Genomic DNA, 24,450 nt, shown 5'->3' with positions numbered 1-24,450 from the left:
TTATAAGAAGTTAGCACTCTTTGTTGCAAACATTTTTCCCAGTTCATTATTTGATTCAACTTTAGCTTTTCCTATATGGGGGAAAAATAAACACTTTTATATTATATAATCTTTTCTTTTTTGGCTTCTGGTTTTTGTTATGTTTAGAAAGGTCTTCCCTATTCTGAATATTTTTAATTATGTTTAACTCTTTGAACCCTTTATAATTTATTTGTTGTATGTGATAGAACTCCAAGTTGAAAAAATTATTATTTTGCCTTTAATTGCTGTTAGAAGTGGGATCTTTGGTTACATCTTTAAAATTCATGGTTATTTGGATATAACACAACTGTTGATTTTAGCATATTTATATTTAATTCTGAATTACTACTAAATTTTCTGGGATTGTCTTCTCTGATAAATTTGCCCATTTCTTTCCACCTTTTCATATCTGATTTTTAAAACAATGAGAGATAATAATGGTGATAATATATCGCTATATTTTCAGGCTTTTCATTAGGAGTGGGTGTTACCAGATTTCTTTCAGAATACATGGAAATGACCCTGTGGTTTTCCTTAGATTCCACTTGTTTGTGGCATATTGCCATGGCGGCAGTCTGTAGTTTTCTTTTACTGTGCTCTGTCAGGTTTGTGGTAATAGAGTGCTGGCTTCGTGTACACTTTGGACACTCTCCTCCTTTTCCTAGGCTGTGGGACAGTTTACATAGCCCTGGAGATAGCTCTTCCTTACAAGTTCGGCCAAGGTCACCTGTTCTTGTTTGGTGAGGACGAGTGTTCCTCGGTAGCTTTCCCAGCTTGCTCTTGTTATTTTATCTGTTCAGGGGTCAGTTTTGGTAATTTTTATTTTCCCAGAAAGTCATTTATTCATCTGTTTTCTAATTTGGAGATTTAAAAAATTATAATCAAGTTTTCTGTTTGTTAAATTAATGACTGAAGAAACAATTCAAAAACAAAACCTACCCCAAAAAAGTCCATGTAGTTTTTTGTCCAGGTGACTTTTACCACTTAGTAAATTGTGTTCTCCATTGTTACAAAGTGCTCTTACCTAATGCTTTTTGCCCTGAAATCTCCCTTTTCTAGTATTGGAATTGTAATCTCTTGTCATTTGCAAATGTGCATTTCCTGTGCAGCACATGCTTAGTTTTGCTTTGTGATCATGTGAAGCTCTCATTAGCAGGTGGTTTGTCCCACGTGTCAGGGTCTACACACGCTGCCTGTCTGCTTGTGCCGCGATACCTCACTGTGGGCCTGTGTACAGGCTCCTCACATGCCTTCTGCTGCTTTGCTGTATCTCTTTCAGAGTGCCCACAGCCACTCACTTCGAGTCCCTTTCTGTTTTAAAAAACAAAGCCTCATAATGCCTTCAAACTTGGTATGGTAGGATCTTTTGACTTGCATCGTAGGGTCTGTTAATCTTTATATTCATTAATTTGCTTACATTTTGCCACATTCAATTTTAGCTCTTGTACCTCATTTCTGGAACTATTAATAAGTATGGTGGTGTTTGTAGTGGATAAGAGATTTTTGTCTCATTATCTAATTTATCCTTGTGAAAATTTAGCATATAAAAGTTTTTACAGAGGTTCTTAAAGTAATTATCTCAAGACTTAAGAGTACGTGGACACTGGCAGTCACTTACCCCAGTGCTGCGGTGCTCAGTCAACTATAAAAACTTTTCTGAATTTCAACAAGATGGTGATAGAGTCATAAAGTTGAATTAAATGCCCAAAAAAGTGGTACTTCCCTAGCCAGGCAAGGATTTGGGGTGTGTAACTGATTTTCTCCTTGCCCTTAACAGATTATTATACCACTAGCAAAATGACCGTGCTGGGTGGTGAACGTACCCCTGGGACGGGCTTTTCAGGCCATCCCCCCTGTGGGGTCACAGAGCCAGGCAGATCTCGACTTCCTTCTAAAGGACGCAGGTGCCTTTTCCCTGTTGAGCAGACTAAGTGGGCACCAGGGTAGCTAACATCCTTGTCCTGGTCTTTCTGTTCCGTGTACTTTTAAAGCATTCCAATTATAAATGGTTGTGGATACTCTCTGGCAGTGTACTGATTGGGAGATACAAGTTTGACATTATCATAAATGCTTGCACCCAAAGGAGTTGTACAATTGTGCACAGGCCAGCACAACTGAAAAAGAATTTGCAATTTCAAGCTTCAGCTCTAATCCCAGTTCCCTTCCCTGTTCTTCTTGCACCTTCCAGGGTGAGGATCCATGACCTCCGCACGGATAAAATTGCCCTGTCACTCTCCGCCCACCAGCTTGGGGTCTCTGCTGTCCAGATGGACGACTGGAAAATTGTCAGCGGAGGCGAGGAAGGCCTGGTGTCTGTGTGGGATTATCGGATGAACCAGAAGCTGTGGGAGGTACATTCCAGGTAAGGTGGCTCCTGAGGAGTTTTCAGGAGCAGCAGCAACAGTCAACACAGGACGGGTTCCTCCCTCCCCGCCCCCCCAGCCAGGCACTGTGCTAAACGCCTCCAGGCCTCGCTGGATGAGTCCTCACCATAAGCCTGGGACCCAGCTGGTGTGCTGTCCATTTTTCAGGTGAGGAAATGGAGGCTTAGAAATGGTGCTGGGCAGAGAACATGCAGTTGTGACATCATTAAGACTGCTGTAATTCATACCTGGTGGTTATTCTTCAGCCCCACATTTCTTGCAAGTGCTGTTCTAGTTATTTTAGGATTCTTCCATCTTAATAAACAGGAAAGGTAACTCAGAAATGTAGGAAGCTTGACCATGTGACTCCCCTTTGAGGTGCAGGCTGCCCCCTCTGCCCGCAGGGGGAAGGAAGGGCCCCCAGCCAGCCCCCCTCCACTCCAGAGTCATGTCCTGTGTAACTGGGAGCTTCTGCCCAAAGATCACGGACTAGACTCTCCTCCCCCTTTAGATAAAAGAGCACTTAGCTGAAGCCTGAAAACCTTCAGTCCGAAGGAGAAATTTGTAATTTCAACCTTTATGTCCCAAGCACAGGCTGATGGCATCACAGATGCAGGTACATCGACCCTTTCTCTGATACCCATGGTGATACACTGAGTTGCCACCAGGTGGTGCCAAAAGGCAACGAAAACTCCCACACTGGACTCCAGAAAGCATTTGCCTTTGAGGAAACCCAGTATTTGTTTTAAAAGTTGACTGACCAGCCCCTTGGGTTAGTTCCCTAGGCCTCCACTCCCTCAGATGGGCCATTCAGGTGAGGCCCAGGTAAGTGAGGTCTTCCCCAGGGTCTAGTCCTGTCCACTTTAGTCAGTCCCCCAGGTCCTCCCCTGACTGATGGTGCCACCGCCAGTCAAGCCAGGTTCTTCCTACCCATTGTTCTCTTCTGTCCTCTGGAGTCTCTCTCACTACAGTCCCCTGTCCTGGGCCCATGTCACCCTGGCTAAGTCCTCTATCACTTCCCTCCAGTGGGTGCCCCAAATCCTCTGTAACTTCCATCACTTGCAAGAAAGTCCCCTGCCCCTGGCCATCCCCTCTTGTGTAGCATCTCTTATGCTACAGAAGCATTGGCTGTATTTCATGGGAATTTATCTTACCTTAATTGGCTAGGACATTCTCTGAGGGCAGGCAGCTACCTCTATGCTACATCTTTTTTAACCCGTGTGTCCTAGCTGAGCAGAGCGAACGAAAGCCTGTGGTAAACAGAGTCGAAGCCGTTTTCTTCCAAGACTTTCTGAATATACTTTCACAAGCCAGAGTACATGTGTCATCCGTCACCCTCCAGACTCTAGGAGAAGGGTGGCATTTATGGATCAACACTAAAGATGCCCCACAGACGGGGAACCTGGCTCGTAGAGCTCAAGGGACTTACCTGGGCTTTCTGACCAGGAAGACAGAGCTGGGCCAGGTCTCCACTGCTGTGGCAGTGGGCCAGAACACTTAGCGACATAGTGCATAGAGCTGTCTTGCTCACACTAGCTTTGGGAACTGGCGGGACACTGCCCCAGCAACGTAGGCTGTACTTGGTTGCAGTGGGATCTGCCCTCACGAGAGCTGTCTCCCCTCTGCATTCCAGACACCCTGTGCGTCACATCTCGTTCAACAACCACAGCCTCATCACAGCCAACGTGCCCTACGAGAGGGTGGTGCGAAACGCCGACCTGGATAACTTCGCTACGCACGAGCGGTCAGTTGGGGGGTCTGGGCTGGATTTGTACTTGTTCAGAGAAGAGGACCTTGGTCTGATTTACTGGAAACCCCTGTGCCACACTGCCCCCTACAGGCGATACCTTCAGCCAGGGCCATTCTCTTTAAAAGGTAGAGTGACAGTAGCCTGTGACCTGTACTGAGCACCTGGCTGAAGTACTGCAGCAGATGAAGGATGGCATAGGCTGGGTGCGCTGTTGTACAGAGAGGGAGAGGGCCATGCCTGACACTGAGGGGTCTGAGGTTCAGAGGGCTTAGGGACCTGCTGGGGCTAGAATCTGTCACAGTGACAAGGCTGAGTCCTCAGTGTAGTAGACTCAGGTACCTTTGTCCCATGAGACTGCCAGCCTGGCTCCTGGACATCCTCCCCCTGAGGCCTTGCCTTCCAGCACCCGTGTGCACTTGCCCCTTCAGCTCTAGGCCTGGATTGGGGGTGTCTGACACACTGTGGGCCCCAAGGACGTATCCGTTAATGTGAAACGAATGCCTCCTGCAAAGATAGAAGCCGTCAGGGGCCCGTGATGCAGTTCTGACCTGGTGTCATCCTGACCTGGTGTCATCTCTGTGCTTTCTCTAGGCACCGGGGGCTGATCCACGCCTATGAGTTTGCGGTGGACCAGCTGGCCTTCCAGAGCCCGCTTCCCATGTGCCGTTCATCCTCCGACACCACGGCTGGCTACAACCATGACCTCGCGCTGGCTTTTTCCAATGACCGTATTTAGGGAGTCACCCCACCTAGGACCAGGGAGAAAGATTTTACAAGTTTAAAAAGGACAGGGGAGCTGTGCACTGGTGTCTGAGGGTGGCTGGTAAGAAAGCAGCCCCAGGTGCACCTGTGTGACAGCGCAGGTTCCTCCCCCAGTTCATTCCTCTCCCAAAGCTGGAGTTTGTCGTGGCTTATTCCTCTGTCCTCTCTCCTATGCCTTTGAGTACCACGCGCTGATGACTCAAACTTAACCTCAGCCTCCTTCCCCATGTGCCTCCGGCCCCCCAAGTGATGCCCCCCCCCCAGTTCGTACACTACAGCTGCAGGCTGGCTCTTTGCCACCCCCCAACACCCAGTGTAAAGCTGACACAGCAGGACTCTTTCTTCAAGCTTTTACCATGGTTTAGAATTATATATTTATACAGTTATTTCATTAATGACTATTTTGTTTACTGTTGCATTTACAGTACGTGATACAAAGTTAATATTTTCTAAATATTCGCTGACTGAGCAGCCATCCTCCATACAGGATGGAAGGTGATCCTACACAGACAGTGAGTGAGAGGAGGAACCCTGCCCTTAAACCACTGAGATGAAACAGGACAGCTCGAGAGGACCGTCCAGTTTGATACATCACTTCCAATTCCAAAGTATTAAAGCAACACTGCAGGTACTCTTGATTTAGGTCTTTTCTAAACAGCAACAGCATCCACCTAATATACCTTCAAAATATCAAAACAAAAACTGATAGAACGACAAAGAGAAATAAAATCCACCCTCACAGTTGGGTGGTCAGATGAAATCAGTGGAAAAACCTTACAGATTCGGAGGGTTTACTTAATATCATCCATAAGCTTGACCTTTTTCAAATACCTGTAGACCGTGCACAGATGCCACAAAGAAAAAAGCTCAGATGCACCAAGACTGATACCACTTAGGCCAAATTCACTGATCTAATGCAGTATAATCAGAAATCAACAAAAAAGCAAAATAGTAAAACAAAAACATACACCTGGAAATTCCAAACACTCTTGAATTAACTTGGATTTAAAGAATAAAACTATAAATGCTCTAGACCAGGCTAATAATGAAAGGGCTGAATCCAAAACCCAGGGTGTAAAGCCAGAAGGGACTGAGAAGACTTTTTTAGTAGAAAGCAAATGAACAAGCTGTCACCTCAGAAAGCTCAAAAAAGGTAGCAGTGATCCTAAAGAAAGGAGGAGGAGTTAAATAAGGGTAAAAGCAGATATTAATGAAATAGAAAACCAACAAATAGTTAATACGAAGCCAAAAGCAGTTGTTTTTTTTTTTGAGACAGAGTCGCGCTGTGTTGCCCCAGATAGAGTGAGTGCCGTGGCGTCAGCCTCACTCACAGCAACCTCAAACTCCTGGGCTCAAGCAATCCTTCTGCCTCAGCCTCCTCAGTAGCTGATACTACAGGCATGTGCCACCATGCCCGGCTAATTTTTTTTTCTATATATATTTTTTAATTGGCCAGATAATTTCTATTTTCAGTAGAGACGAGGTCTCGCTCAGGCTGGTCTCGAACTTCTGACCTCGAGCAATCCACCCGCCTCGGCCTCCCAGAGTGCTAGGATTATAGGCATGAGCCACTGTGCCCGGCCAGCAAAAGCAGTTTTTAAAGAGACAAAATATACAACTCTTGGTTAAGCAGAAAGGCTCAAGGGGCCATGGGGAAGAGAAGAGGAGGTAACTGTGGACGAAGTAAAGTCCCTGCAGCATAGGGGTCACTTGCTCACATTAGCGCATGAGAAAAATGGGGCTTCTCTGTTGCACACGGGTGCATACTGTTGGGGAGGCCTGGAACTTTCCAGTCGTGAAGGTGGTTCCGACTGCTTAATTAAACATCCATCTCCAACTACGGGGGTAATGGAGCCCAACTGGGAAGCATCACCTCCCTGGGCCCCAGAGAGCTGCTTCCTTGCAGACTGGCCAAAGGGCTTTCTGCTTCTTTTCCATCAAATTATAAGTGAAGCTGGCCTGCCGTTAGCAAATGCAGGTGTTTTATTTGCTCTCGTCATGGGCTGGACTGACCTCTGGTGACTCACTGTGTAAGGTTTCCCTCAAGCCTGCCCCTCCTTTCTCCCACAGTCCGAATGCAGCTGGACCGCTGCTCCGGAGCGAATGTTTTTCTTCTCTGGAAGCAGTCTTTTCTAGTCTGATTTTGCAGGTACACTCTCCCCTCCCTAGCAATTAAAGATCACTGAAGAGTTTAAAAGAAATTAGACCCAGAAATTTTTACTACAGTTGAAGATAGTTTAAACCTATTGTTACTCACTGCCAAAGCTGGTCCAGGGTAAAAAATGTCACAGGCACAGTTTCCCCCGAGCCTGTTGCGAACATACCTCCCATTCATGAAAACTGCCTGGATTCTGTGAAGGAGAATGCACTAGACCAAACTGTAATCTTCAAAAACACCGGCCTCAGGCACTGTTTGCTGCTGGAAACCCGAACGTTCTGGAATAATGACAGCCAGAGGATAAATACCCCCTTACAAACCGACACCCAGTGATTCTAAATCCCTCGGCAGGCCGGCACGTCTGCTCCTCCGCTTACTTTACCCCTGTGGCCTTCTGCTGGAGCCGCTTCGCCGTTCTGAGTCTTTAGTGGATTTGTCGTCTGCTTTTCTTCTTTAGCTCTTCTGCTTCTCAAACCCTCCCACTCGGCGTCTCCCCTAGAGACAGAAGAGACTCAAATATGCCGCGGGGAGCCGGAGGGCCAACCACCCGAGGCTCTCACGTCTTAAGATGTGACTGTAGGACTTGCTTTCTACCTTGTGTGTTGAGTTCACATATTAAATACTTTGAATTTATATATTGCTCACATTATTTTAACATGCGGGCAAGGTATACTATCGTAAGACCGTGGTATTACCTCCTCTCCCCCCACTGCCCTGAAATCTTACCTCCCATGATGGCCTTGTTTTGCAGCCCACAGTTGAGTGGTTGGTCCCAGAACTTCTGCTACAGGGGTCCTAGCCCAGGATCCAAGCAATGCACATCATACTGTAAGTCCTGGCACAACTTTAAGTGAAACAATGTATAACGAAACCAATTTTACCACAGGCTAATGGATATAAACAAGAATTAAGTTCCTGCAGCATATTTCTGGCCACAAAAACATCACCAAACTTTGGAAGTTTAAACCAAACATTTCTAATATTAAACATTTAAATTAAATGTGAGCTATACCTACATTTAACAAAGATTAATAAAGTCAGTGTTTACCCAGTTTTTAGTCAATCAGTTAGGGTGGTTGTAGGGGTGGGAGGTGAAATCAAGGAATAAATGTTTGCGGAGCAAACATTGTCAAGAGCACCTCTTACTACCATGCAGGTCAAAATCAAGGTGGGCATACTGGTGCTCAGCTGTAGTCCCGGCTACTCAGGAGGCTGAAGCAGAAGATCGATCGTTTGAGCCCAAGAGTCCAAGACCAGCCTGGGCAACACAGTGAGACCCCCACCCCTAAAAAAAAAATGTGGACGGACTCACTGAGCACTTTCATACTGCATCATTTATTGTGTGTACAATTATGGTAAACTTTACAAGTTTTTATGTTACAGTAATTTGTATTCATTCCTTCATTTTCCAACCTGTTTATTCCAGTTCAGGGTAGTGGGTGGCCAGAGCCTATCCCGGCGGCCCAGAGCACAAGGCCAGAGCCAACGCTGGCCAGGAAGCCGTGCCATCGCAGGGCACACTCCCACCGTGCCCACGCAGACGTGCCAGTGAACCGCACGTGCACAGCTCTGGGATGTGGGAGGAAACGGGAGGACCTGGTGCAAACTCGGGCAGACTAGGCCCACTCCACAGATGGGCAGGCCTAGATTTTTCCTCCTCAACATCACACCACCATGACCTTGAACGAAACAACCTGCTGTTTGTAAGTTTGTACCTAAGGGCATTTTCCAGGGGAAAAGTATGGTTCTCTTTCATTATATTCTTGAAGGGGACAACCCCCCCTCCCCCGAATGTCATCTCTGCCACCAGATTGTGCTTTTCAGTCCAGGCCACATGCTGCCTTGGTGCTGCTGTTGCCCAGGCAATAATTCATGTTTAAAAGATGTCCTAGGGACAGCACCACCTTCGCCCACCAGGTAGGACTCGGCCTGGCTGGCTGCTTGGATTTCCACACATCGGAGGAAAACCTGAATTTCCCCAAGAGTGGGGTTTTGGTCCTTTCTGAAAGGGAAAGTAGACGAACCCCCGAGGTGAAATCCTCCACTGCCTTCCCCCTTGAGAACTAGAGGCCCCAAATTTAAGGGGACAGTACTTCCCATGCCCCTTGTTAAGATGGCATATGCCACCACGAGGCAACTTGGCTTGTAGCTGTAGCTGTAGCCTCCGCTGGGAGCGCAGCCTTTTCGTGACAACTGCGGCGGCGGCTGTTATGGGCAGGACGCGGCAGGGGCCCACACAGGGCGTCTCCTGCTTCCTGCTCCTGACCGGGGCCTTTGCTGCGAGCAGCAGCTGCGGCAGCAGCGAGCTTGCAGTGCTGGCTGGCCGGGCCTGCCCGCCTCACCCTCGCAGCCAGGCCAGATGGTCACCTGGCTGCTGCTGCAGCGGCCTGCGGCGACTTGGACAGGGGCTGCCTCGCGTGTGCAGCGGCAGATCCCCCTCGCGGGGCCGTGGCGGGTGCCATGTGGGCCCCGGCCGGCTCTCGGGCTCTGATGCTAGACGTGGGCTTCCAGAACCAGCCGCTCGACTGCTCCGCACCAGGGGCCTTTTCTTTCCCCAGAAAGGGAGGGAGGCCCCCACCCGCCCGCTGCGTGCCCCCAGCCGAGCCCATCAGGCCGCGTCTTGTCTTCCCTTGCCCCTGCCAGGACAGACGCTGCCTTGTGCTTCTCCGAGATGGTGGCAGCAAGCTGCCCCTCAGCACGTCCCAGGACCTCACTGCCGCCCCATCAGAGCCACACTTGGGGTGCTGGCACATCCCCTTTTAGACCGGAGCTCAGTCCCTTGCTGACTTGGTCAACAGATTAGAAGGCTGAGTGGCCACCGTGTCCTTGTCAGAGTCTTGAGTCCCCCGGCCCCGGGCCAGGTTCATCCGCGGCCAAACCACTGCTGGCACTTGTTCAGATTCTGGAAGAGCCCGAGACAAAGGCAGCACTCGGATGCCCTGGTGAGTTGGGGTTACGCCCCGGCTGCTCCCACTCCGATCTTCCCGGCTTCCCCAAGGTCGCTGTGTGGGAGGACAGCCTGCCAGGCAGGTGTGCGCAAAACCCCGGCAAGGCAACTTGTATTTTTAACTCTCCATCAGCCTACTTAAGTCACATGGTGCCGTTGCCGGCGCGGCAGAGTTCATCCTCGGCCTTGTTAACTGCAGGCAGGTGGGGACAGGTTTAACTGCTCAGTGACAAGGATCAGATCGGTAGATGACCCGTCTCCCATTAGCAAAGCACAAATAGAACTTCCCAGTCCCTTGGCCCAGAAATAGTAGAATTGTTCTGTTAAAGTCTAGCAATAATCCGTTCCCTAAGAGGGTGCTTGGCCAGAATTGGAAGCTGCTGTCATCTTACTCTGTTCGCTTATCCATAATTCATGTTTAACGTGGCTGCAGAACGTGTCCCCAGAGCTGCTCGTATTAGATTTCCATCACACAGCCCTTTTGTAAACCTACCAAATTAGTGTGCTTGTGTCAAATCGCCGTATTCTTTCAGCCTCCAAAAGCCAACTTTCCCCCCTTGGTAACGTGGCAGTACAGGACTAGAGCCCATTTTGACTCGATTCCTGGCAGGTAGATGGCTGACGCCGTCGGGGAGAAGGGCAGGTGACCTTCCCTTGGCATCCAGCAGGCTGAGGGGACACCTGGTCGGCTCAGCTTTCTCCTCCCATGGCCTGTGGCCCTCAAATATGAACTTACCAGCTTCCTGCAAATATTTGACTTATTTCTGCCAAGTTCCTTTTAGTCACCAGTGACATTTCCAATAGAAGGAAGGCTGCTAACCTGGTTGTTTGAGTTATCACACTCTCGTTTTAGACCACATTTCAGAACACACACGTCACCGTCTCTGGGCTGCTACAGTTGAGGTGATCCCCGTCCTTCAGTCATGTCCCCGTAAAGGGACAAGGGAGGGGGCTACTGCAGTTTTGTCAGGGTCTGTGCAGCCAGAAATTCCCTCCCGGGTACAAGCACAAACCCGATAGTCCGGCAGGTGACAGGAACCGTTCCCGAGCCACCTGCCTGCATCCTGCGGCACAGACCCCACTGCCCAGGTCGGGGGCCGTGAGAGATCCGCGCCCTCGGTCCTTGCTAAGCCAAGACCAGCAGCCCCACAAGACCACAAGCCGCCGGGGAATTAGCCTGCCCCTTCCGGAGCCAGGTCTGCACCAACCAGTAGCCAACCCTGATCGCTCCCTGGATGACGCAGAGCACGCTGGGAGCTGGGCAGGAGACTCCTGCAGCCCACGCTCTGGTGGAAATAGGCCCCCACCTTGCCAACTAGAGGACACCCTCGGTGACTGCGCACAAGTGAGCTTTCTTCTGAGCGGCCTGGACTGGGCTTTCGGTGAATCAGCCTCGTTTACTTAGCTGCTCAGATACGCCGCGGCCCAAAGCTTCAAAGACACCAGGCAGGTCCTCTGTGGCCTCGGACGTGCGCCCATGGTGGCCACAACTGCCAGCTAAGACTCAGGGCGCAGGGGCTGACGGAAGGTGATTCATTACTTATAAAAACATTTTACACTAATGGACTGCCTTTGTCGAAAAGAACAAAATCAGGCTTGGCAGGGTGGCTCACGCCTGTAATCCTAGCCCTCTGGGAGGCTGAGGCAGGAGGATCGCGCTAGGCCAAGAGTTCAAGACCAGTCTGAGCAAGAGCGAGACCCTGTCTCTACTAAAAATAGAAAAATAAGCCAGGTGTGGTGTCGTGTGCCTGTTGTCCCAGCTACTCGGGAGGCTGAGGCAAGAGGGTCACCTGAGCCCAGGAGTTTGAGGTTGCCATGAGCTATGACGAAGCCACTGCACTCTAGCCAAGGCAATGGAGCCAGACGCTGTCTCCCCCAAAAGAAAGAAAACAAAATTGAAGTGAATTGGGAGAGTCCCCAAAAAACCCCAGGCCTAGGGTGGCAGTGCCAGCGCTTGCTGCAGACCTGTCCCATTCGCACAGGCCGAGCAGGGAGCCTGGGGAGGCCGGGAGAGGGCGGTTCCACCTGGACAAGAGCTAAGTAAGACGACCGATCCCCCACTGGGCTGTCCCAGTGACTTTCCAGATTTCTTCTGCTGGCAGCTGGGACACCAAGAGGACCCCAAGCATCAGGGGACAGCACGAGGAGGCGAGGGAGATCACATGCCATTTCCCACCTCAGGAAACCGCCTGGGCTCCACTCGGAAGTTTCCAGGGCTTCATCTCTCCCACAACACAGCTGACACCTTGAGGGCAGGAAGCAGAGGCTTCTGCCCTTGCCCCACTGCTCTGAATAGTGAATCACGTCCTAGCCGAGAAGCAGAGCTCTAGAGGCGACTTCAGACCCTGGTCTTCACTAACCCAGAGACTGGGCTGCTCGTCCAGCCACCGGCTTATACTGGGGGGAGAGCAGAGGCCACAGGAGAGCCCAGTGACAGTGACAACACGTGTGCCAGAGCCCTCAGCCGCAGCTTCGCATCTGCCCCAGAGGTGGTGGCTTAACCCACACACCACTCCCTCCCCGGTGCTGCGTGCACTACTCTCGTGCAGCGTGTGCACACGGCCCTCAAACACGCTGCACTGTTTTTTTTAATGTAAATACCAACTTTCATCTCATCCTAAGCCACAAACCACCCATGGAGCCCCTGATGTGCTGTGAAGTTGCATTTGTTTCTTACACACCTTAAAGTAAGGATATACCCGTCGAAGCAAACGTTCATCTGCGTAACACCCAGAATCATCCCGGGCCCCTAGCGTCAGGGCAGGAGTGTGCCCGCCGGAGCGGGTCACCCGCAGCACAGCTCCGTCGAGCACTGGCTGTGACAACTACCCACCGGCTTCCCGCTGAGCCCGGGCAGCCCCAACACCAGGCTGGCGATTTGGGGTCCCTGCCCCACTCTGGGCTCGGCGCGTTTGCAGCCATCGGCACGAGCCGCCGTCTGCTGGAACAGTGTCAGGGTGACCTTGCTTATACCGGGCTGCCCCAAAAGAACTCGCTGCGCCTGTCAACTAGGAGGGTCAGGCCTGGTGGGGGGACAGAGGAGCAAGGACACCCCTGGCCCACGTCCTCTCATGGCAAGTTTCCATCCAGAACACGGAAGCCTCAGCTTTTCCCACTTAGGAACAGCAAGGGCGACTAAGAACGGCCGGGCACACGTTTGTCTCCTCGGGTGGGAAGCGGCTCTGGGGGGACATCCGAGCAAGGGGCTGCAGTCGCTGCTCCCCGAGGGGAGGCCGGGAGGTGGCGTGGGGTGCAGACTCCACCGCCTGCTTTGGGTACCTTCCGAATTGTGGACCGCAAGGCGTGGGCACGAGGAAGTAAGATAAAGCACGCTCAATGTTAAAAACCACCATGGAAAACTCTGGAACTCACATAAGAGCCGCTGCCAGTTATCACGAGAACTTCCATAGAAAGCGAGAAGGGCGCCTCCCAGGGAGTGTCGATAAGGCGACAGCAAATCGCGAACTACCAGAAAAGGGGCCTGGCAAGCACACACCGACAAGCCGTGCAGCCTGGGGACACGTCACCCAGGGCCGCCGGCGCCCCACTCGCGGAGGAGCCGGACAAGTCACAGCGGGCGGGTCGCCGCGGCCTCACCCAGGCCGCGGCTAGACGGGTGCCCCACCAGCCGGCCCTCGGCCGAGCCCTGGGCCGCCGCTGACCCAGGTGAACCACTTCTGTTTCTGTGACCCCAGTAACAGCCGGTCCCCGAATCAGAAAATGACAACTGAAGTTGTCAGAGATGCTTACCTGGGGCAGACACTTCTACAACCTCCACCGCTGCCGCTCACGCTGGGCCCGCAGAGCCCTTGGGCCCTGCAGCTGGTCCCCTTCCTGCCAGGAGGGGCCAGGAGCGGCCCCAGCTGGTCGGGAGCTGGGGGTCCCGAGTCACCAGCCAGGGCTTGAGTCCCCGCAGCCCCAGAACCACAGGGCGTGCTCGGGTGGGCACGGCTGAGGGCTCCAGACGCCTTCTCCGCCGTCTGGACATGTGGCCACGACACCGAGGAAGCCCCTCTGCCCCGTCCCGGCCACCTCGGGAGCCCCTCGGAGCAGGAGCTACTTCTGCTCATTTCGCTGCCAGGGTGGGAAGGCAGGTGGCCTCCCGGCACTCACACGGGGAGTTTCACCCAAAATAAACCACACCAAGTCCTTCTTCCAAACCAGCCTGTGAAAATCACCCAGCCACTGCTTGTTCCTCATGTTCAGTCTCGTGCCACCAAATGACCAGGCCACTTTAAGGGGCGTGAGGAACCGACAGAAGCCAGGGGTCAGTAACAAACCTTTTTGTTTTTTTTATTAGAGATAAAAACAGCGAAGTCCCACGTACCGTACCCTACGAGACATGAGATGAGCAGACGGGTGTTGACTATTTACAGGAGCTGTAGCAAAAGGCTGCCCCTCCGGGCCTCGGCCGTGCCAGCGCGTGGGGCGGCTGCCCCGTGTGACCAAGTGCAGTGTCTCCGCGGTAGCAGTGGGTCAGTGGCACAGGGCGATGGTTTCCATGTTGAGGAAGCGGACATGCATCTTGGTCTCGATGTCAATCCCCTGCCAGATCTGGAAGGGACGGAGCGGCCTCAGGGCGTGTCCGTGCCGCTGCCTCGCACAAGACTGGGCCCCGGTCCCCACCCACACAGCCACCCATCCGCCCACCCTCTCCTGCCACCAGCCGAGATGCTCCGGGCAGGTGAAAACCAGAGGGCCGTGTTTCAAGGCTGAGCTAAGCGACGAAGAAACACTTCCATCTGTCTTTGTGCCGGTTAATTTGGCTCTGACATTTGGATGCTTTCTGAGATTGTCACAGCGAGTTATTATTAAGTACTGAATCCAAGCTCTTAGCTCCGAGTCATCTGAGTCTCACCCACCACTCCGGGCCCTGCGATTTTCGTGCAAATTACATAACCCTTTTTGTCAGTACAATGTGGGGACCCCCCTGCCTGTGCTGCCCACTGCACAGAACGTTGGGGGGCTCCAGTGCAATCCCTCTCGTCCACAGTTTACAGCATCCTGTAAGGCTGGAAGGCTTCGTTAGGCCATCACCATTAATGAAAACATCACCACGGTTTGGTCTTTACGACCTCCCTGGGGTCAGGGGTCACCCGTGTTCTAGACAAGCTGCTGCTCCAAAACAGTAACTGCTGCCCAAAGCTCGTGTCCCTGGCCGGGCACCTGGTGCTGGCACCGCCATTACGATCCATCCGGCCAGGCCTCCGTGGGTGTCTGGGCTCCACGGCTATTGGCCCGAGCCACAAAGCCCCCTCGCTCCCGACTGTGCCCGCCACATCCTTGGCAACTCGGGGCCTGCGGGGGCCACAGATGGAGAGACGGGGGGGGGGGGGGGGGGCGGTGCCAGCAGGAACAGAGAGACACGGTGGGTGGGTGACTTCTCACTCTCTCCCTGCTTATGTAAGAACATCAAACTCTCAAGCTGTCACTCTCAGCATCTCCAGGGACAGCCAGGAGGCTGGGAATGGGACAGTCAGAGCCCCGTGGGCACCCAGGCGGCAGGGAGGCCTTGGGGTATTTCTGGCCACTGTCACACAGCCCAGAGTCCCCCAGGTACTTCCCGGTCTCCTGCACCTGTTCTGGGTGTCACAGGGGAGGCAGAGAGGAAGGGACATTCTCAGGGACAGATGTCTGGACACCCAGGTTGCTTTCTGCTAAATGCCAGGTGGCCACATGGTCACCAAGAACACCAGAAGGGGAGGGGCTGGCTGGTCACAAAAGACCCCGAGGGGTACAGGGTTGAACTTGGGGAGCACTAGTCCCCCACTCTCACTGCCTCCAGTCTTCCAGGTCCTCGTTCTGTTGCCTTGGTCAAGCGTCACTCTCTGGGCCAAGCAGGCCCCAGCCCCCGCCAGAGTGACCCTGGGGCACAAGTGCAAACTCCAGCCTCTCCTGATCGTTTCGCCCTGCCTGGGGTGGGGCATCTGGTTGGGCAAGGGCAGCTGCCGACCCCTGACCCCAGCAGCCCCCTCCCAGCCGCTCCATCGTGGTGGGGTAGCACACCCTGCCTCTCCTCTCTGGTGGCACGTCCGACTGCCGGCAGGTGACCGGCCAGCTCAGCGGAGCAGACTAAGAGGAACACGCCCGGCCAGACCTTGACCCCCTGAGGTCTCGACCCCGCTCGGGGCACAGGCTCACTCGGCCGCCTTGCTGCCCCTGGGGAAAACGCTGCTGTGTGCACGGATGTGGGAAGTTTCCGGAATCTCTGTTCCAGCTGTCCTCGGGGATGACCTCTAAGAAGGGGCACCGGGACCCCAGGCGGGAGAGGAACTTACTTTCCCCGTATTCCCTTTCGTGCCGCTTCCATCGTGTTGACCCCGTGTGAGGACGACCCTCCCCACGTAAGGAAACGCAGTTCACTCGGTTCCCAAAGGCCACGCCCGGGCTGGCCCTTCCCCCCGGGCCGCGTCTCCCCGGCCGGCGGGCTCCCTGGGGTGCCGAGGCTCCCCCAGCCCCCGCCCAGCCCCCGCACCCACCTTCAGAAAGTCCTCGAAGGTGATGCCCTCGTACACCTGGTCAGGCTCCTGCGGGCAAGAGCACACGGCGGTGAGTGAGCGCGGGGTCCTCGCCGGCTGCTGCCCGCGTTGCCCACAGTCCCCCCCATGGACGCCCAGGACGCACACGGCTGGGGCTGTTTAAGTGGAATCGTGACCAAAAGGGGGAACGTTCTGGATCGTTCGCCTCTAGCACGAGGCCAGTACCGGCCTGAGGGTGGGAGGGAGACCAAGGGACTGGCTCCCCAGGGCCCCTCTGTACCCCCAGGTCACCAGGGACAATCTGAGGTCAGGGACAGAGGCACAGGGCTCTCCCTCCCCCCACAGCCCTGCCACCCCCAGGCCCTGCGCTGATAAGAACTGCTCCAGGCTGATCTGACCGGGCCACTGGGGAAAGGGACAAGGGGATAAAGGGCCTGTGTGGTCCACCCTTCGGGCCCCATGAGTCACCGTGAGAGCCTCTGGCTGCCAGGAAGGTGGGGCCAGAGCTTGGCCACCACGAGGCCACTTCCGCTGTGCCAGGAGCCTCCCCTGCCGTGTGCATTTAGCGGTGACAGTCTCTACCTGTGTCCTTCCTGCTCTGGGGACATGGGGGACCGTTTGAGGGGTCCCTGTCCCTTTCACTGACACTCTCAGGATCCCACGACCGAGTCTTCAAACACCTCACCCCGCAGCACCCTCTGTGACTTCCCAAGTGTTCAGCCAGCGGCACAGCCTCGGCCGTCCACACCACGGACCACACACAGCCACTGAGAAGGGGTCGATCTAAACATGCCGTTACGGAAAAGGCTCCGAGATGCGAGCACAGTGGAAAGAGAAACAAACACCACATCCGACAGGGAGCACAAACACGTCTGCAGATCCTGTGTGTGCCAACACTTCCCCAGACCGACGACCAGCCCCTGCCATCTGCCTGTGGACACGTGGGGGTCGTACACAGATGAAGAAAAGCCACCTCAGAATGATTCCATTTTGCATAAATCAAAAATGAAAGACGCACACGTAAACGCTGGCACATGCAGGTAAAAAACCCACCAAGGGAGATTCCCTTCAGGGAAGAAAACCCGGGCGCAGGGAGGACGGCAGGAGAGCTCGAAGCGCTCTCTGGGCCTGCGATTCTGAGGTCGTGCATTTAAGGAAACGACAGTGGGCACCTTTCAGCGCTTGGGACGAGCCAGGCACGTCCCCAGTGCGCTCCAAATGCTCTTAACTTTTATGTTTTTTTCTTTGGAGACAGGTTCTTGCTCTGTCACCTGGGCTAGAGTGCCACGGCGTCTGCCTAGCTCACTGCAACCTCTAACTTCTGGGCTCAAGCGATCCTCCTGCCTCAGCCTCCCGAGTAGCTGGGACTACAGGCATGCGCCACCATGCCCGGCTAATTTTCCTGATTGTTTTAAGAGATGGGGTCTCGCTCTTGCTCAGGCTGGTCGCTGTTAACGTTTAATACTGACCGATGCCAACCTCACCACCGTCCACATGAGGCGGGCTCTGTTCTCACTCCCATTTTACAGATGAGGCCACTGGGGGGCCCCAGAGGGAGGGTGCCGGTCCAGCGGGGACCATCGAGCTGGCTCCGAGTCCCTGAGGGCTGTTTCTGGCGGCAGGACTTTGCACCCTCTTTTTGTACCGTTTAAGAGAATTCTATGAAAACCACCAGCTCTCAGCTGGCCTATGCCAGCGCTATCCCTAAGGGCTCTTCCTCCCTCTGTTCCCACTGTGGGCAGAGAGAAGTGGCTGTCCTCCCCCTGCAGGGCCAGCCCAGGCCCCCAGGCTGGGGAAGCTCACTATAGACAAGCCCCTGAACCCCGGCCGGAGATGGGGGCTGGAGGGTAGGGGGTGGTGGAGGCTGGAACCCCAGCAAGGTGGCCCCATCCTCCAGCTGGGTCTTGCGCTGACATGGGCGAGTTTGCAGCGGAAAACACACAATAAAGGCAGGCGGGCAGGTGAGCGCTGGGCGTGGCGCTGCCTTCACTCCCGGCTGCAGGGCCCACGGGGACCCGAGACTGCTGACGTTTTATGCAGATCAGCAGCTGCCAGCTGCCAACGATTTCACTGCAGCAAATTAAGAAAACTGTCGCCAATTGAAACTGGAGTGGGACAGGGAGCAATTTGAAGAAGGGGAGTGTAATTAAATCAAGCGGGAACGTGGCCCAACAACCCCGCGGGAGATCCCTGCCCTCCCCACGGAGGTCTCGAGCCCTCCCGGGCGGTGACTCTGCTGAGTGGGTGCTTTCACACCAAGGCCAGAGGAGCAGACAGAGCAAATGCGGCCAAGGGCAAGATCGCAGACCCCGCCCCTGGGGGCAGGCCCGGGCTGGTGGCTTCCTGTTCAATGACAGGCTTGGGCCACAGACAGCCGGATCTGGCACGAAAACACCCCTCCGGCCGGTGGCTGTGGTGCACACGAAGCCACACAGTGTCTAGAGACGCAGCCACTTTAAACACACAGGCGCAGAGAGGCGAGCCTGGCAGAGGGGCAGCCCAGCCCTCAGGGCACAAAGCTGACACCTGCCCACCTGAGCGGCCCCCAGGGCTTCGAGTCACTGGGTGGGGGCCTGGCAGGGCGGCACCCAGCCTTACAAGAGCGAGAACCCCCAGCACAGGAAAGATCACAAGGTCCAGAAAATTCTTTATGCTCTCTGTGCCTCTGTTTCCCCACCTATAAAACTGAGGCTAAAACTTTACGACACGATGCACAAAAGAGAACCAAGCCCCTCTCTCCTGTCTCATTTACATGTCGCCCCCGCCTCGGTGCCTCGTCCAGACCCCAGAACAGGGCGTCTCCCCAGCCCAGAACTCCCTGCTCATCCTGGCCCCAGGGACAAACGCTGCCTGAGTCACTGGGTAAGAAATGAGCTAATTAACTGGAGCCTGCGCTGTCTGCTGACCAGGCCCGGCCGGTGCCAGGTGCCACCCGGGAGCGCTGATGGGGCCTGGGAGGCTGCACAGTGGGGACTCCTGGACCCCAAACCCCGGTGCCTCGAGTCCTGCATCCGGCGTCACCCGGCTGTCACGGGCTGGGGCCTCCAGTCTCCGGGGGGACAGGAAAAGCCAAGAGAGGTCCCTGGGGCTCCGCAGGTCCCCGTTAGAGCGGCGAGCGGGACACACCCGGCCCCTGCCCGCGGGGCCACTCACCATCTGGCCCACGCACACGCTGGCCGCCTCCATCATGGCCCCGTCGGCGATGGAGCGAGCGGACTCCTTCTCGATGTGGGGGTTCCCCGAGAGCAGCTCCTCGACTACCTGGCGGGCGGGGCAGAGGCGAAGGGTGACCTCAGGCCTCCATCAAGGTCGCAGGGCGGGGAGGCGCCAGCAGCCCGGGGCGGGGCGGGGGAGCATACTTTACATTTCGATATTCTTCCAGGGTGATGCGGCCGTCGCTGTCCGAGTCGTACATGTGGAACAGGACTGCGCGGCGGGGGAGGGGGGCTCGGTCAGGCAAGGCCAGGGCCCTGGTCCCCACCCTGAAATCCACACCAAACCGAGCGAAAGACACCAATTACAGAACCTCCATGCCGAGGCCATGGGGTCGGGCACAGCCGTGGGGCCAGATAGACCACTTCCTAGGGCGTGACCTTGGACAAGTGACCTAACTTCTGAGCCTCAGTTTCCCCATCTCTAAAATGGGAATAACAACCGTGTTTCCCTCGTGGTCTTGCAAGGGCTGGGAGCTAGAGCGGGTGGAGTTAGGGCCCAGCAATGGCCTGGTACCCCGTGAGCGTGGATGTGACCAGTAAGCACCGCTAACAGCAAGCCAAATGGGCGCTATTCAAAATGTCACTCCAGACAGACCCAGTGGGTACCACCGTCTCGGCCGGGGACAGGTCACAGATACTGATGCCCACGGCCCAGCCCTGCGTTAGCATCTCCTCTGGCTCCTTCACACTTACTGACATCCTGTCACCAAGTGGTGGCCAGCAGCCAGCGGGGAGGTGACCTCGGGAGCTGGAGCTCTCCCAGCCCTCTGTGCCTTGGCATCTGTCAAGCGCTGACCAGACGCCCGGGCCTGCAAGGCGCTCCACGGCCACCTTCCCTCCCACCCTCACGCCACCCCGGAGACCGGGCCCGCCTCCCAGGCGGGCTGTCGGAGCTCGGAGGACGAGAAGGCCCAGCCTCCACCCGGGTGGGGAGCACAGGGGTGTGGGAGCCACGGGAAAGTCCACGGAGAAGGGAGGAGATGCCACTTGGGCCACTGCTTGGGACCTTGTGCCCTGGAGCCAGGACACGGTGGAAGCCGGTCCCACGAACCCGACCACAGCACAGCCCTGGACACACCCCTGCGGGCCAAGGGCTCAGTCTGTGCGACCTCACTCGGTCCTCAGAGCCACTCATGATCAGCACTCCCGGGCGCCAGGTCACACGGCTGGTGGCAGGGCTGAACTGGAACCCAGGCCTACTGGAACTGAGGGACTTGTTCTTCCACGTCCACCCCTCAGGGCCCCCCTAGTCTCAGGAAACCGCACGCTGCCGAGGGACATCTAAGATGGGGACAGACGCCCATGCCAGCCTCGCTGGGGTGCGGCTGGTGTCCCTGACCCCTCCTGCCACCCCCCTCCCATGCACAGCCAGCCTCCTGCCACCAAGGCGCCCCCCAGGGACTGGGGACACGCACATCTCAGCTTCTCCTTCCGGGACAGCTCCACCTGCTCCTCCCCCATGGTGGTGTCGATGGGCCGGAAGTAGGACATGATGGTCAGGAAGTCCTCGAAGTTGATCTCGTCCGCCAGGCCGCTGGGACCCTTGCGCAGGTTCCTAGGGGAGCAATGTGGGGGGTGTCGGAAATAGATTAAGAACTGGAGCCTGTCCCCCCTCGCTGCCAGCAGCTCAAGAGAACTCCGCCCTCCTGGGCACACGCGTCACCCATGGCGGCTGCTCTCGCCTCGAGTCCTGTTCCCCAAGAACCTGCTCTGGGGGGGACACCGGGGGCCCCACGAGCTTTAAGCCCAGCCCCGCTCTGCCTTCTCAGCGCTCACTGTCGGGGGGCGGGGAATGAGGGGTTACGAGGAGACAGACAATTGCATAACCGGGGGTTCAGGCTGGGACGGAGGAATACATGGGTGTGCCATGGTGCACACAGGTGAGCACTCACATATGGGGAAACTGAGGCACTAAGTAATCCAATAAGTCACCCAAGTACATCACCTGATCCTTTAGCTCAGGGGTTGGCACCCACAGCCCACGGGCCAAATCTGGCCTGTCGCCTATTTTTGTACAGCCCATGAACCAAGAAGAGTTTTCATATTTCTAAATGGTTGAAAACTGTTAGCCCCCTGGCCCCCCAAAAAACAAAAGAATAGCATTTCCCAAGTGAAAATTACATGACATTCGAATTTCAGTGTCCGTAAATAAAGTTTTATTGGAACACAGGCGCTCACGTTCATTTACGCAGTTTACTCATTGTCTGCTCTTGTGCTATGGCGGCAGGGTGTTGTATTTGCAGCAGAGACCGGGTGGCCCTCGAAGCCTAAAACATTTACTCTCCTGCCTTTTTACAGAAAACGTTTGTCAAGCCCTGCTCTATCAGTCGTTCGAAATTTCAGTCCAGTGATCGGCTGTAAGCAGCTCTGAGTATTCTGTTTACTGCCCAAGTGCAAAGATTGTTAATAACCGAAAGTTTTGTAATAGATCGGGACAGATTTGAGGTTGTCCCTCTCAATGTGCTTCCCAGAGGGGGCAAGAAAGGGCTCGTGTTCCAGGTGGGGCACAGGGAACGCGTGAAACACTGGGTGTGCCCCACGCCCGGCACGGGGCCTGGCGCAGAGCGGGGACCCGGGGACCCGGTGGGCCAACACGCCCTCCGGCTCGGGTCCCGGCAGAGAAACGCAGCTATTGAGAAAACAACTTGGAGGTCGCTCCAAATACTAGCTCCTGACTCCCTGTCACCAAACCCTCATCACTAACCGACTTTGACCATGGGAGTCTGATGGCTGCGGGGCCAGGCTGCCGTCGGGCTGGCAGGCCGTGGGTGCCGAGGCCCCTCACTGTGGGCCTCCCAGGATGACTAAGTTAACGGCTGGTGCTTGGATATTTTACTTGGGTCCCACGCAGGACTCAACCGTACCCCAGCGTAAAGGAATATGTTTGCAATTCTCTCTTTATTAGCCCGTCCACACCCGATAAATACTGTCAGCAGTGTGCACTGCACTTCACAGTTTACAGATTTTCCTCTTCCGGGAGATTTTCCAGGGAGAGGTGGATCCCAAACCTGGGTTAGGGAAGGCGGATTGTGAGACTCCCCATCTGCAGGGAGACACGAGATCCTTCCCCGGACCCAGGAAGCCCGGTCCCGGCGCGTTTGCACTGGCGTCCCCTTTGCTCTTCTATCCTGTGAACCTCCCGACAGGCCCGTGTCACAGTTCTTGTCATCAGCGGCACAAACCAAGTTTGCAGAGCATAAAAATAGCCCCCAGGCCTATCGGGCTCCTCTGGAGGCATCTGTCACTGCGGTTGGCTCACGGGTCCTTCCCAAGTGGTTTAGGTGGCAGCAGGGGGCACTGAGATTAGCACCGGGGGAAACGTGGTAAGCCCCCAGGGAAGGCAGGGCACACACGAGTCCTCATCAGGGAAGGTCGACACCTGGGCTGCTTCAGCATCAGGACCCGATTCAGGGGAGGAGGATCTCTCCCCCTCCGCGTGTCCCGTGTGTCCCTGGGAGGTCCGCACAGGCCAGCATCGGGTCTGGACACCCAGACAAAGCGCCTGGAGCCAGACGCACCTGCTGTCCACTCCCAGGTCTCAGATGGGCACCCAGGCCACTGTCGGAGGCTGGGAGTCGGGTGCTGCGCCCTAAGCTGCCACCCAGCGGGACAGCAGGCAGCTTTTGTAAACTTTCCGCTTCCTTCACTTGCCAGTTGTCCTGTAAGGGAGGGAGCCCCTGAGGTGGGCACGGACCCTACTCGAAATACCCCCGAGACCTGTTCCCAGAGAGTCTCAGGCCCCCTTTCCCACACTCTGTCCCCTCGAGAGCAGCAGCTCATGCAGGACAGCACAGCAGATGCCCGGATCCCACCCTGAGAGCGCAAGTCACAATCCCGGGTCTGTCTGGGGCAGACAGACCCGAGTTGGAACCCGCATTCCCACAGGTCACAGCTGAGAGCCAAGAGACCTGGGGTCCGTTTTGTTAAAGGAAAAATTATATCCCACAAAATGCACGGATCCTGTGTGTGGACAAACACATGTCCCTGTGAAACCCCCTCTCCACCCTAGAAGTTCCCCCGTGCCCCTGTTCAACTTGACCACGCTCCCTCCCAGCCGGCTCAGCGTCCCCGGGGAGGCAGAGTCGTTGGTACTGTTACCATGGCCTTTTTAATCCCCTGCCTCAGTTTCCCCAGGAAACTGCTGGATCACGCCAGTCCTCCTCCAGCCCTGCTCCCCAGAGGGCTGGGTCCCAGTGTCAGGGTGATGTCAGGACCCACCAGCCAGAGCTGCACCTGAGCCTGAAACACACACACACACACACACACACACACACACACACACACACACACACACACACACGCACCCTGTGAACTCAGACACCCACGGGGACCTGGGCACTCGGTACCATCCTCCTGTCAATGCCCCTAAACTCCAGGTCCCATCAGCATGTGTCAACCCCGCATCAGGGGCCACACCTCCCGCCCCGGCACCCGCCCCATCCTGCCCTGGCTCCTGGGGCACTGCCCGCCTCAGACATGCCTCAGGCAGAACGGGGACATAAAAGGAGGTGGCGGGGGTGCTGAATTCCACCGTCTCTGTCACGCACACCTTCCTTCCTTGGCAAATGTGACAGCCTGCTGCGAAGGGTCCTGTGGCAGGGGGTCTCTCCCACCCCCACCCCAGACCCAACCCTTCCTTCCTTGTTTCCTCCCAGGTGGCCCAAAGCCACCCCTGCGCCCCTTGGAAGCCCTGGCCTGAGCCTGGGGAACCACAGTACCCCCCTCCCGGGCCTCTGTGCCCCTTTCCCAGCCCTG

At 55.3% G+C, this 24,450-nt stretch overlaps 2 protein-coding genes across 4 annotated transcripts in view; one reads left to right on the top strand and one right to left on the bottom strand.

The window, feature by feature from the left end:
• Positions 1–5,294, top strand: part of FBXW8 (F-box and WD repeat domain containing 8) — a 100,631-nt gene extending 95,337 nt beyond the window's left edge. Inside the window, exons 9-11 of the mRNA XM_045534241.1 lie at positions 2,210–2,383; positions 4,018–4,128; positions 4,726–5,294. Of these exons, the coding sequence (XP_045390197.1) occupies positions 2,210–2,383; positions 4,018–4,128; positions 4,726–4,870 (430 nt within the window). The 3' untranslated portion in view covers positions 4,871–5,294. The remainder of the gene's footprint in view (positions 1–2,209; positions 2,384–4,017; positions 4,129–4,725) is intronic.
• An 8,975-nt stretch (positions 5,295–14,269) lies between these two features.
• The window catches only part of TESC (tescalcin), a 42,127-nt gene continuing 31,946 nt past the window's right edge, over positions 14,270–24,450 (bottom strand). For 2 of the 3 annotated variants that reach the window (XM_045534283.1, XM_045534285.1), the window contains 5 exons: positions 21,111–21,250; positions 19,845–19,906; positions 19,634–19,741; positions 16,481–16,528; positions 14,270–14,555 (listed from right to left, as the gene is read on the bottom strand). In XM_045534283.1, coding sequence (XP_045390239.1) covers positions 14,478–14,555; positions 16,481–16,528; positions 19,634–19,741; positions 19,845–19,906; positions 21,111–21,250 — 436 coding nt within the window. In that variant the 3' untranslated portion in view covers positions 14,270–14,477. Of the gene's footprint in view, positions 14,556–16,480; positions 16,529–19,633; positions 19,742–19,839; positions 19,907–21,110; positions 21,251–24,450 lie in introns of those variants that run through there. The other variant, XM_045534284.1, reaches the window with a different exon arrangement.

Source organism: Lemur catta, chromosome 21 (assembly GCF_020740605.2).
Source record: "Lemur catta isolate mLemCat1 chromosome 21, mLemCat1.pri, whole genome shotgun sequence".
Classification (NCBI taxonomy): Eukaryota; Metazoa; Chordata; class Mammalia; order Primates; family Lemuridae; genus Lemur; species Lemur catta.
The sequence above is the reverse complement of the archived record's forward strand: the minus strand, read 5'-3'. Positions and strand labels throughout refer to the sequence as shown.